We start from the raw sequence: 13,667 nt of genomic DNA, 5'->3' as shown, positions 1-13,667 counted from the left end.
CCAACAGGAATAGGTCAGGAGTAGAACAGTAATTCCCAAGTTGGTGAGTAAGAATTCGCTACTACTATGGTTTACTCAACCACCAGAGTCCGCCAGTGGGGACGGAGAGGGGCTGTGAACAGGGAAGGAATCCTGGGAGGTTCTGTTTTGCAGGTGGGAGGCAGGCTAATGTAACAAAAGAGGTTCTTGCATTGCTAAATTTGTGTATAATGGAGCTCAGCAACCTGGTCAGATGTGGGCTTTGTCAGCCCCTGAGCCTGGGGCTACACTACAAATTACCAAGGTCATGAATACCAACATTCAAACTGAGGTCTGGTTGATAGAAAGAGAAGTTCTTCCTACTTATTTTAGAATAATGCATGCCTTCGGAGCCTCATCCTGATGGAACCACAACGAAAGTAGAGGTAACGAGAGTGACATCCACCACCCATCGCTGTTTTCCTCATCTCTCCAGTTAGAACCCCCCAGTTTACTGGAGACGGTGGAGTCTCCCTGTGTGTCTGTCTCCCCATCCCATCCATTCATCTTTCTGTATAAGTAACACCCTCTGTGTATCTGGTGCTGTTTTTACCACTTAGTAAGTATTAACTCATTGACACTTCCTAACAGCCCCATGAGATAAGTATTATTGTTACCCCCTTTAGGATGGATGGGATAGATGAGAGGCTGAAGCACAGAGAGATCAGGTGCCCTTTCCAAGGCACCCAGCCCGGAAGCAGTGGAGCCGGGATCCAAACCCGGCAGCAGAGCCCGTGTGTTCACGGTCTTAACCACCACATCGGAGGCCTTCCTAGGTGACTCTGAAACCCATCGGGAAAGTTATGCAAATGCCTGCGTGGCTGCTCTTCCCAATGGCTCCTGAGGGTCCTTCCTGCGCTGGCCTGTAGGTGGGGCGGGTAGCGGGCGGTGCCCCTCTGTGGATTGCAGCTGCTTGGTGGTCCACTCATTACTCATCTTTTCATCTCTTCCTTTCTGCCCTGTGTGAACGGATGGAAGACCGTCCTCCTTGACTTTCCAGGCCGGGACGTGAGGCCTCTGTTCTTAGATGATCATATTGGAGATGAGAGTGTAGCGCACTGGTGACGGGGTCTCTCCTAGTCTGCCCCTTAGCGGCTCCTCGTCTGCCCTTAGCCTCAGCTTCCCATGCCAGGTACCTCCAAATCTCTGCCTTCTTCACTCCTTCACCTGGCAGCCCAGAGCTTCTCTAGGAAAGTACACAAAAATTACCCCGCAGACGGGGGCTGCAGATTAAGGAAATTTTTTTTTTCCTGAGACCTGAAAGGTCATCTTTTAAAAATATTTGTATCTCTCAGTGCCAAAGTATGTCTGCATATAGTCAGGACAAATGCCTGCAAATTTCCGTTTGACCAATTTAAGCATTTTTATCCTTCCCTAAAACCAACTACTGACCTAAATGTGTGTGTTCCTGTGTGTGTGTGTGTATACGTCCCTATCTTTAAAGATAAATATGGCTTTATTCCTATTTTTAAATGGTTTTCCACTGAACCAAAGGGTGTTTCAGCTTGTGGACTGTGGAAGTCACTAGTGCATTAACTGTAGATGCAAATGAACAGGCCTGCACCATGGGGAACATTGAGGTCACCTGACTGAAAATGAAACTGATTTCCTATCTTTATACACACTAATAAATCTGTGGGGAAACGTGCCCCCAGAGGAGACTGGACTTATTAGCCCTTGCAGGTGGCTCATAGATACTTGGAAAATAACCCCCTTCACAGCTTCATCAAAGAGAATCAACGATAAAAACAATACAAACTTTCTGGCATAGTTATCTGCCTTTCTCATCCCATCTCTTGGAGAAAAAAAATTTTTTAACCACAAGATTTGTGAAAATTCAGGATATTTGGGGACTGTTGTATTTTGTAAATATGAGAAAGTTTCAGCTGTCGAATCCAGCTTTATGGAGGGGTGCTCGCACAGTGTTCCTGCCTTTTGCAAGTTTTGCTGGACAAGTGTAATTCTTTTGTAAAAGGAAACTTTTTTCCTCCCGGATGCTACTGAGTTACTGAAACAGAGGCAGATAAACTTAATCAAGAACTATTTAATAATTCCTCTGGGTTCCAGTATATTCTGACTATGATACAACTCCTCAAACAGTTTATAATTTGGGTGTGGTAACAAGCCCATTTCACATGAAACAATTAGAATAGTCTAACCAGGATTATAACCTAATGCCCAGTGATGTGAATCAGATTCAGTTGGGTGTGAGGTCCAGCAGAAGCAGAAGAGCCAGAAAAGGCTGCAGTGGTTTGGGAGGGATTTGTAGGTAAGTGATACTGATGCTGGGTCTTGAGGAATGTAAAGGTTTGAAAGGGAGAGACAGTGGTTTCCCCAGAGCCAGGGTGGGGAGGGGACAGTTAATGTAGAGTGCTTTGGGGACAATGGGAGACTAGCCCAATCAGAGCAAAGGATTTAGGAGGGAAAGTAGTAGTATATTAATCAAAATGGTAATTTTTTTTTTCAAACAAGGAGTCCAGTCAGATGTTCTAATATATAAACAGTGTGTGTGTATGTGTGTGTGTGGGGGGGGGGGGGGGAGGAATATTTGAAATTGAGATTGGCAAAGAATATCTGGGGTGTGTGTTTCAGTTACCACAGAGGACCCGAGATCTAATGGGGTGTCCCGGGTTACGAATACTTACAAGAGCTCTGTGTAGGGCTCATCAGGGTCAGCCATCATTATGGGAGCAGTATTTTAGATTTTGAGTCAGGATGCTCAACCCCAAGGCTGCAGATCTATTCTGAAGGTTTGGATTGAACCCCCTACATACTGTCTTAGAGGAGCTTGGTAAATATTTATCTCCCGGTTGTAGGTTTGTTGAAGCAGGGATGGCATCACCTCTACTCACTGTTGTATCTCTAACACCTAACACAGTGCTCACCATGAGTAGGCAGTCAAAATTTATTTCTGGAAAACCTTGGGAATGGTATTCAGGATAGACAGGACGGGGGGGCACACTGCGGATGATACAGGCATAAGAGAAGTAAAATAAGGTGCTCTTATTTACTGAGCAAACCCAGTGTTTCAGCTTGAATCATTCAATGATTTTGACCTTAGGATGTGGCTAAATAGTAGAGAATAAGTGGGGTGAAGCTTGCCGTGTTTCAGAGTGCATTTGAATTGCCTCAAACTTGGAGCCCAACAAGACAATTGGAGATTGAAAGCCTCAGGTCAGAGGCAGCGCCGTCCCCACTTTCCTGTGCTTTAGCAGGAAGTGCATTTTATAGAAAAGTCAGAGAGGAACTGAGGGGAAAGGAGAGCTCTGAGCGGTGAATTCACAGCAGGCTGACGAGGCGATCTGCCACCCGCTGCCGAAGCTGGCCCTCCTCCTCAGGGCTGCTCCATGGGACCCCGCAGTCACTGGCCCAGCCTGTCCCCGGGCTCTGGGAGGCCATGCCCATGAGGACGGCAGCACAGGCCAGAGTCTAGGATGGTAAGAGGTTCTCATTCTTTTATCTGGGCATGACTTATTTGCATCTAAAACTCGTCTGTTTTCACTTCTTCTTGGCAATTTAAAAAAAAATGTGTATCGAATCTTCTACCCTGTTCGTGCTTTCAGAGCTAGCTCACGGGTCTTCCCCGAGTCATCACCAGACTTGGCAGTGAATGTGACCCATCCGAGGACTTGGTGCTTGTGGACCAGGGTCTGGAGACCCGGTCTAAAACTGCACGCTGGTGTTACTTGGGTTTTCCCAGCTTCTGCCCCAGAGGCAGAGAACTCTTCCCCCAAATGCAGGTGAACTGAACACAAATGAGGGCAGTGACAGCGAGCCTTTGCCGCAGTCACACTTTGAACTGTGCTGTCCTATGAGGAGCCTAGCGGCCATGCAGAGTTGGGGACGCAGTCTCTACTACGTTGTAAAGGGCCCGGCATCCGTTAAGGATTTCGGACGTCCTAAAAGCTCGGGGGTATTTTTAGATGAGACTGGTTCCTATGAATGAGGAAGTCTGGCAGATGGCTCTTCCGCCCGGATGATTTTTTTTTCCAGCTTTCTACCAATACGGTACGGAGAAAACCCTGGCAGGGCTGGATTCTCTGAGGACAATGGGGGGAAAAGCCATTCTAAAAACACCGGGCAGCAGCTGCAGGGCTCATTCTCTAAGGACACTGTGCCACCGGCCGTCTATTTCATCCGACTCTCCTGTGACTGTGTCTAATCAACGGGAGGCAGGAAAGGAAGTCTGAGCAAGAACAAATCGTTTATCACACTGCACGAGCAAAGACATCTGTGCGGACCGCGCTCGCCCTGCAGCTGATAAGAATGTTATTTACCACCCAGAGAGGAAAGACTGGAGTGTGTGGTTTCGGGCCCGTTGAAGCCACTTCCTTAAATCACATGACATCAGATTTCATCTTATAGGTGGTTTGCACCCGTTTTCTGAAAGACAAACTATCATTAACGAGGGGAAAGTGCCTTTAAAAACAATCAGTAGAGTCTTGTGCGTTGTTGACTGTGGTCATTTGGCCTTATGTCTGATAGAGCAATCCAGTAGGGCTCAGAATAGTCACCTTCAGAATATTAAGCCTTTTCCAGGGATCCTTGAGAAATCTGTTGCATACATAGGACACACAGAAACAACTTGATTGCCAGTCTCCGCTTTGATGGCAAGCCTCCCTTTCATTTTGAAATCTGATGTAGTTTTGCTTATTCCCTCACTGAAGTGGCAATTCTTTTAAGAAGGCAGGTGACACAGGCTTCCAGGATGTTTTGATGCAATTCATAGAAATGAGTCATCAGTCCCAAGATTTCGCTAGTAAGAGAAAGGGTTACCCCTTTCCTTCCCCATTTACACCAGAGCATTTCAAATGCCTGCTGAGTTTTTGTGACCTGGAGGGAGCCTGTACTTCTTAAGCCTTTTTAGTAGAGAAACAGTAGTAATATTCCCAGAAGCCATTCCCAGAAACCTGAAAATCCCACTTGTGCTTAGATATTTAGATTTACCGAGGTCTACTTTTGGAAGCTCCCCACTTCTCTACACACACACACACACACACACACACGCATGCACGCACGCACACACGCACATGCAACACACACACGTGCACACTGCAGAAGGTTTACCCTGCAACCAAAGAATAATCTTATTTCATCTGCCTTCACTTGGTGAGTTCAAGACTGTGACTTCCCCCTCACTGTGACTAGATTTGGAAGTACTAATTTCTGAAGTCTCAGAAGAATGGTTCAGTCTGAGAAGTAACTTTTTCCACCCGTAAGGCTATTCTGGGGTACAACTAACCTTCACTGAATCTGCCTGTCCCGCTGTGGGGCCTGCTGGGTCATCCTTCCTGTTCCTTGCCTTTTCAGACAGTCAGCAGCAGGTGAACAAGAAAGCTGACCTGGGCTCATGCAGGTCCTAGGGACTTCCTTTCCTCCTAGAAATGCTCATTTTCAATTTATCGAATATTTCAAGCACACAGTGAAGTTCAAACAATAACTTTCCTATGTGTCCTCCAAAGATTTTTCAAGCATTATTAACATTTTGCCATTTTAGAAAAATAAAACATCACAGGCACAGCGGAAGATCACTTTGTATCCAGTTTTTGTTTCAGTCTCCCGTTGTTACCCAGAGTGTTCACTTTCTTGAACTTGAGGAGTATTACTCTACATTTTACTCTCTATATATGATTAAAAAAAATTATAGCATCATTATGTACTTTTAAAATGTATTTAAACGGCATCACGTTGTACCCGAGGCCTTTTGCAAGCTACTTTTTTTTTTTTTTGCAGAAATTTCTTTCATTGAAGCATAATTGACATACAATATTACATTAGTTTTAGGTTTATAAACATAGTGATTCAACAATTACGTACATTATGAAACGCTCACCATGTGTAGTTACCGTCTGTCACCATACAAAGTTATTACAATATGATCAACCATATTCCCTATGCTGTACTTTTCATCCCTGTGACGTATTTATTTTATAACTGGAAGTTTGAACCTCTTGATCCCCTTCACCTCTTTCAACCGTCCACCCCCCACCCCCTCACCACTTCCTTCCCTTCTGGCAATCACTTTTTTTGTTCTCTGCATTTATGAGTCTATTTCTTTTGTTTGTTTGTTTGTTTACTTTGCTTTTTAGATCCCACATATAAGTGGACTCATATGGTATTTGTCTTTCTCTAGTTTCACTTAGCATAATACCCCCCTAGGTACATCCGTGTTGTTACAGAAGGCAAGTTATCATTCTTTTTTATGACAGAGTAATATTCTATGGTGTGTATATACACCTGTTCCTTATTCCTTTATCTGCTCATCTATCAGTGGACACTTGGATTGCTTCCATATGTTGGCTATTGTAAATATGCTGCAGTAAACATAGGGGTGCTTGTATCTTTTCAAATTAGTATTCTTTTTTTAGGTAAATACCCAGAAATTGCTGGGTCATATGGTTTTCCTATTTTTAATTTTTTGAGGAACCTCCATACTGGTTTCCACAGTGGCTACACCAGTTAGCATTCCTACCAACAGTGCAAGATGGTTCCTTTCTCTACACAGCCTTGCCGACAGTTATTTCTTGTCTTTTTGATGCTAGCCATTCTGACTGGTGTGAGATGACCATCTCATTGTGGTTTTGCTTTGCAGCAAGCTACTTTTAACATTAACATTTAAGGATCACTTCAATATCAGTACCTCAAAATCAAGTTCATTTATTTTTGAATGCTTTCTCATCTTTCATTTTAAGACTATACCACAATGTATCCATTCCTTTATTGATGGACACTGGACTGTTTTATGATTCTGTTCTTGCTGTTAGTAACATCGAGGATAACCTTGTCCGTGTGTGAGTTTCTCTAGATCAGCAATGTACAGTACAGTAGCCAACAGCTTAAAAAGCAGCTAGTCTAAATTGCACTGTGCTGTAAGTGTAAAATACACACCAGATTTTGAAGACTTAGACTGAAAAAAAAAAGAAGTAAAATATCTCATTAATGATTTTTATCCCCATTACATATTAAGATGACAATATTTTTTATATATCTTCTTAAATAAATATAGCGTTAAAATAATTTCACCTAAATTTGGCTACTGAAAAGTTTAAAATTATATATATGACTTGTGTTGTAATTTTATTGGACAAGACTGGTCTAGATCAGGAGTTAGGCATCTACCATCCACAGTGTGGTCATCTGTGTCTGTGAATAAAGTTTTATTGGAAAGCATGCCCATTTACTTACACGAAGTCTATGACTGCCTTCCTGCTTCAACAGCAGAGTTGAGTAGTTGTAACAGAGATCGTATGATCCATAAGCCTAAAATATCTACCATCTGGCCCTTTAAGGAAATGTTTGTTGACTCCTTTTCTGGAGCAATGGTTTTTAGCCTTTATCATGATCCAACAAGCACACACCTGAAACAAAAGTTTCACAAACCATTTCAAAAATCCTTACTATAACATGCTCATATTTTCTGGTCATATAGCATATTTCGTTAAAATAAACTGCTGGTAAGGTGCCATGACTCACTAAATTGACTTAGCCATTCATTCACTACTAGTGATTTAAATAACATTGTTCAAAGATATATATCCAAAGTGTGTATGTGTGTGTGTGTGTATGTGTGTACACACCAATCTACAGTCCCACACAGTGCGAGAAAGTTCTCATTTTCCCACATCCTTGACAAAACCTGATATTGCCAGACTGATCTGATAGATGTGAAATGGAATCTCATTTTATGTATTTATAATCTGATTACAGTTGATCATCTTTTCATATGTCAATTGATCTTTCATATTTTTTCTTTTGTGAATTACCTGTTCATACCCATTGCCCTTTTTTTAATAGCATCATTTGTCTGTTGATTTTTTTTTTTAACATTCTGAATACCAATACTTTATTAGTTATATAGATGGCAAATGTGTGTACATTTGGGTACAAATGGGTACCAGTCCCAGGTTTGGCTTTTTTCCTTTTATGGTGTCTTTATTTTATCAGAGAGGATTTTTACGTTTTAATGTTTATTTTTATTTAATTATTTCTCTTGAGAGAGGGGGAGAGGGGCCGAGAGAGGGAGAGAGAATCGCAAGCAGCCTCCATGCTCAGCACAAAGCCCTATCTGGGGCTTGATCCCACAACTATGAGATTATGACCTGAGCCAAAATCAAGATTTGGACGCTTACCCTACTGAGCCACCCAGGCTCCCCAGGAGCTGTACGTTTTTTTTTTAATCTTTTAAAAAAAATTTTTTTTTAATGTTTATTTATTTTTGAGAGAGGCAGAGAGAGAGCGTGAGAGGCAGAGGGGCAGAGAGAGAAGGAGACACAGAATCTGAAGCAGGCTCCAGGCTCCGAGCTGTCACCACAGAGCCTGACGCGGGGCTTGAACTCACAAGTGCAAGATCTTGACCTGAGCCGAAGTCAGCGGCTTAACCAACTGAGCCACCCAGGAGCCCCAGGAGCTTTACATTTTTTTTTTTTTAATTTTTTTTTCAACGTTTTTTATTTATTTTTGGGACAGAGAGAGACAGAGCATGAACGGGGGAGGGGCAGAGAGAGAGGGAGACACAGAATCAGAAACAGGCTCCAGGCTCCGAGCCATCAGCCCAGAGCCCAACGCGGGGCTCGAACTCACGGACCGCGAGATCATGACCTGGCTGAAGTCGGACGCTTAACCGACTGCGCCACCCAGGCGCCCCAGGAGCTTTACATTTTAAAGAATCAAGTTGATCTATCTTTTCCTTTATGGTTTCTACTTTTTAAAAATTTTCATTTAACAGATCATTCCTATCCCAAGGTCATAAACTTTTTCTTCTAACAGATTTTAAATCTTGGGTTTTGGCCTGTTACAAATAGCTAGTGTATAAGTACCATGAACTGACATGTTTGTTCTTCAGTCACTGATACAACACTACATTTGCACACAGCAAGTTCCTGTACATGGATCTGCTTCTTGGATCTCTGTCCTCAAAATATGATTGCAAGTTTATCGGAAACACATATGTACTGACCCACTTAGAGTGCAACCAGGTCTAGATGGTTTTACAGGCAAGTTTCAGTAATCTTTCAAGGAGCACACAATCCCTATCTTCTATAAGCTACGCAAGGTGATTGAGAAAAAGAAACAGTTACCCAATTCATTTTATGATTCTAAGCTAACCTTTATACTTTTGTACTAGTTAAGAACAGTATAGGAAAGAAAAATTATGAGCTAACCTCACATTTGAATGTAAGTGTAAAAATCCTAAGTGAAATATTTGTAAAAAGAATCCAGCAATGTGTACTAAAATAAGTTTATACAAAGTGTGCAAGCGTGGGTTCATTTAAGAAGAGCTGTTAATGTAAATCATCACATTAACAGAATAAAGGAGGGAAACAGTATGTCTTTTTTATACATGTAGAAAAAGCATTTGCTAAAATCTGATAACTGTAAATGATTTAGAATATAAAACTTTAGATAACTTGGAAGAGAAATATACTTCCTTAACCTCATAAAGAGCATCTTCCAGAACCTACAGCAAACGCACTTGGTTGAAGTGTCCCTTGCACTGTTCTGGTATTGAGTTCCCTCTTTGATCTGGCACCCCAGCATTTTTCTTCCTCTCGGTGCTTTGCTATAAATAACTCTGTGTGTGTGTGTGTGTGTGTGTGTGTGTGTGTGTGTGTGTGTGTACTCACACATTTATGTATTTTTTAGTTTTATCTCTTTATATACATTTCATTCAGTGTTTTTCTAAGTTTGTAGAATGGGGAGCTTTGCCAGCTCAGCAGCTCTGGTGCTGGAATTTCTCCCTTGGCAATTCTCTGGGCCTGAGCACCGAGGGACTCCAGAGGCCATTTTGGAGGGGAGCAGGGTAGTTGTGTTGCCGCCTACTTGGCTTCACTCTTAGACCGAGGAGTTGTCATTACTCACAACTTTGTATCTAGGCATCATCTGCAAAAGTCATTATTGAGATTTGATGAGAATAGAAATAATTTACAAAACTTTTCTATGATTTTATTTTGCCAGAGGGTAAAATAAAGATAATCTACTGGCACAGCACTTCCTAAAGATCTGATATTTCCCAGATCCCTACAGTGACATTAAAATGTAAGCAATATTATTAGTTGCAACCTTTGCCATCACTGTCACAACTACACTTGACAGGGGCGCCTGGGTGGCTCAGATGGTTAAGCGTCTGACTTCGGCCCAGGTCATGATCTCGTGGTTTGTGGGTTTGAGCCCCGCGTCAGGCTCTGTGCTGACAGCTCGGAGCCTGGGGCCTGCTTCCGATTCTGGGTCTCCCTCTCTCTCTTCTCCTCCCCAGCTCATGCTCTGTTTCTCTGTCTCTCTGTATCTCAAAAAAATAAACACTAAAAAAAAACCACAAAAGCAAAACAACTACACTTGACAGCTTTAAAAAGGTTTTTACTGTGGCTCTAAGAATTGGAGGTGTGGAGAAGGACATGTTCCTGGCGAGTATTTTCATGGTGGCTAACAGACTTTCTCTAAACTTTCTGGTAATAAGCAAGGGATCCCAGTGACTGTGAAGACTAATTCAGGGCCTGGCGATGTTGAGCACAAAGAACAATCGATAAATTCTTGACTGTAAGGTCATGTGCATGAAATAAGGCGGTTCTGATGCCAAATCAATACTGCATTGTATATTTCCTGCAGCAGATATCGAGATATAGATCTGCCCGAGTGGGAACAGGAATGTCATCAGGAAATACCAGTTCAGACAAATCTGGGTTACCACCTACAGGGAAAGAGCCGGATTGATTGTGGCCTGCCTCACTTTGTGACGAAAATGTCAGGTCAGAGTGAATATTCATGTAGTCCTTGGAAAAGGGGGAAGGAGAAATCAATAAGGTACACCGCTCTATCTGATAATGGCAGTGTTTTCTCCGAGGCAAGTAATTTTTTTCTTGGACTTGGTGTTCCTGTCCCTGATTTGTTGGTCACGGTGTCTTTAGAGATGCAACAAAAGATTTCATAGAAAGCCTAAGGGCAGATTCTGCACTTCAGGAAGAAAGGTTATGTTAACATGTTTCTGAGGATCACACTAGAGGTCTGGTTACATTGATATAAAGTTTTCCTTGATTCCAAGGAACAAACTAGACCCTTTGAAGCTATGTCAGGAGAGCACCAGGCAGAAAGAAATCCCACGTCGTTAATCCCAATTTGCAATTCGCTTATCCTGTGATCTTGCACAAACTATCCAATCTCAGTATATCTCCAGACATTGATTTGTGTGATCGTGTTCGGTTTTTTTTCTCTGTAGAGATATTATACACCGTACAGTAGGTGACATAAATGTTTTGGTAGACGGGGTCAAGAATACGATGGCAGGTCCTCCCAAATCATGGTTTTGGCATTTGTCTCAATTTCATAGACTCACTCCTCCTAACTACACTGGAGAAATCTCCTACCATTCATGTGCATAAAGTTCCAAAAGGGTCCATGTTCTCCCTTCCCAGAATCATTTTTTCAAAGCTTGCTGGTATTATCAGGCTTCAGGAGCATAGTAGGCTCATGATCCATCGGCCTGGTTTTTGAATGGAAACCAAACTAATTGCTTTTACTGTGTGTTCTTGCCTCTTCCAGGCATCTTTTAAAGATGAACAAGAGTAGCTCTGATTTGGAAAAAGTGAGCCAGGGCTCCGCAGAGAGCCTCAGCCCTCCCTGCAGAAACGTCCACGTCGGCTTCACCACGGGTTCCACTGACAGCCTGGCCTCCGACTCCAGGACCTGCAGCGATGGAGGTAACAGACTCGACCTTGCTGGGGAGGCTTAGATTCTCCCAAGTCTGGAAGGCTAGCCCTCAGCTTGCTGCCAGGATTTGGAATGGCTGAACTAGACCCACTGTCTCGGTCCTGTTTTCCCCACGAGGTGGACTCCACCAAGGAGCAGTGGGCATTAATTCTCTCTTGAATACAGGACAAGGTGCCTCGTCCCGTGCTGCCCTTTCTACTTACATACATTGCGTCCCTGTGGAACGAGGCGGAGGAAGCTCAAGGTGAAAACATATTGAAAGACTCCTGATTCCTTGGGTGATAAGCCATTTATATATAGGTCTGCTCTCCATTTCTGTCCTCGGGATTGCTTCTCAGGGGATTAGGTACATGCCAACCACAAGTTTTCACCCTCTGTGCTTCTCTCTCTCTCTGTCCTTTCTCCCCCTCCTGCAGCTCGTTTGCCCTCTTACGTGCATGATTGCACACACACATGCACACGCTTACTTGGACACAGCAGGTGCTTGCATAAATGTTTGTTGTATTAAAGCACGGAGGCTTCATTAGTCTACTGTCCATCCCACTCCCTGGATAAAGCTCTCAGGCGTAGTAATGTGGGTATGTCCCGACTGGGCATATTCCTCAGAAGGAAGTCTTGTGTTTCTGTAGTTGGGACAGGTAATAGTAAAACCTCTCATTATTTCGACATTGTGTGTGTGTGTGTGTCTCCTCTGCTGCATTTCTCTTAAACTCCCTTTAGCGTGTGATGTTTCGACATGTGCTAACACGACGGCCTTTCTCGCTCCTGTGGACACATTTCTTCCCAGTAGGCAATTTTGGAGTCGAGGTTTCTGTCATGAATTCACGATCACTAACAATTTTCCGTCTGAGAGATGAGTACTGCTAACACTGAAGCATGTGTCATAAGTCAGCCTGTGGTGTGTTCTTATGGGAAACTTCTGAAAGCTCAGACTTAAAAACAGGAAATATCTTAATCTCAATTAGGTGGGACATAGCAAAAGAGGCTTTCCTTTTTCTGCAGATTTTCCTGGGATTTCATCTTTTCCCTTTTCCCATCCCATTGTGCAAAAATTCTATGAGCTGGATTATTCCACAGAGGGCTGGGCGGGGCACATGAACCATTGGACCCTGTGCCCTGACATGCTTTCTGGGGGACGATGGGTGATTCTGAGGGAGCAGTGTACGTGGGAGCCCCCCGCTGGCCACCAGCCAGCTCGCCTAGATGTGAACTCTCCCGAACTACCTGGGTACGTGGCTTCTCAGAACCAGCAAATCATGACTCTTGCTCTCAGGACTCTGAAGGTCTAGCTAGGGAGACAAGACTAAAACACATGACACATGGGTGGCTTGTCTAAGCTAGGAGATTGGGCTTCCCAGAACATGAATGCTATCAAGGCTTCCAGAAGAGAAAGGAGTCAGTGAGGGTTGAGGAAGCGTTCAGGAGAGTTGCTTGGAGAAGATGGCACTTGAGCTCATGTCTCAAGTGCGATTAGAACTGACGAGGGAGAAGGAGGAAAGAGCTTTGTAGGTTAAGGAAGAAGTGGGAAATACGGAGCCATTGGGGATTAGGAATACAGTGGCGACACCTAACTCGGGCATTTTCTAATCCAAATGAATGTATTTTCATGGTTCTTCTTTTATCATGAACCAGTTCTGCAATGGAAATGCACTTCAAAACTTGGATTCCTAGATCAACGAAAAGTATATACCTTGTTACCAGACTCTGGGTCCTTAGAGTGAACCATTTCTATTTGCTGCTCCTGTGGATGGCTCTGTACCCCAGACCATGCTTTGCAGCTGGCAAGAGACCAACACCTTCTCTCTCTATTCTTTCTCTCTCTCTCTCTTCTTTCTGTGTCTCTCTGTCTCTCTGGTCATGAAATGTAAGAAGCTCTCAGTCTGCTTCTCCTCGTTAACCAAGGCAGCTTGCTGTAGATCTGTTCCTGGACAGTCATCTTTCAGTCCCAT

At 43.4% G+C, this 13,667-nt stretch overlaps 1 protein-coding gene across 4 annotated transcripts in view; it reads left to right on the top strand.

The window, feature by feature from the left end:
* PRAG1 (PEAK1 related, kinase-activating pseudokinase 1) overlaps positions 1-13,667 on the top strand; it is a 51,621-nt gene that overhangs the window by 19,063 nt on the left and 18,891 nt on the right. For all 4 annotated transcript variants that reach the window (XM_058720145.1, XM_058720147.1, XM_058720146.1 and 1 more), the window contains one exon: positions 11,551-11,708. In XM_058720145.1, coding sequence (XP_058576128.1) covers positions 11,551-11,708 — 158 coding nt within the window. The remainder of the gene's footprint in view (positions 1-11,550; positions 11,709-13,667) is intronic.

The sequence above is a fragment of the Neofelis nebulosa genome, chromosome 3 (assembly GCF_028018385.1).
Source record: "Neofelis nebulosa isolate mNeoNeb1 chromosome 3, mNeoNeb1.pri, whole genome shotgun sequence".
NCBI lineage: Eukaryota > Metazoa > Chordata > Mammalia > Carnivora > Felidae > Neofelis > Neofelis nebulosa.
The sequence above is the reverse complement of the archived record's forward strand: the minus strand, read 5'-3'. Positions and strand labels throughout refer to the sequence as shown.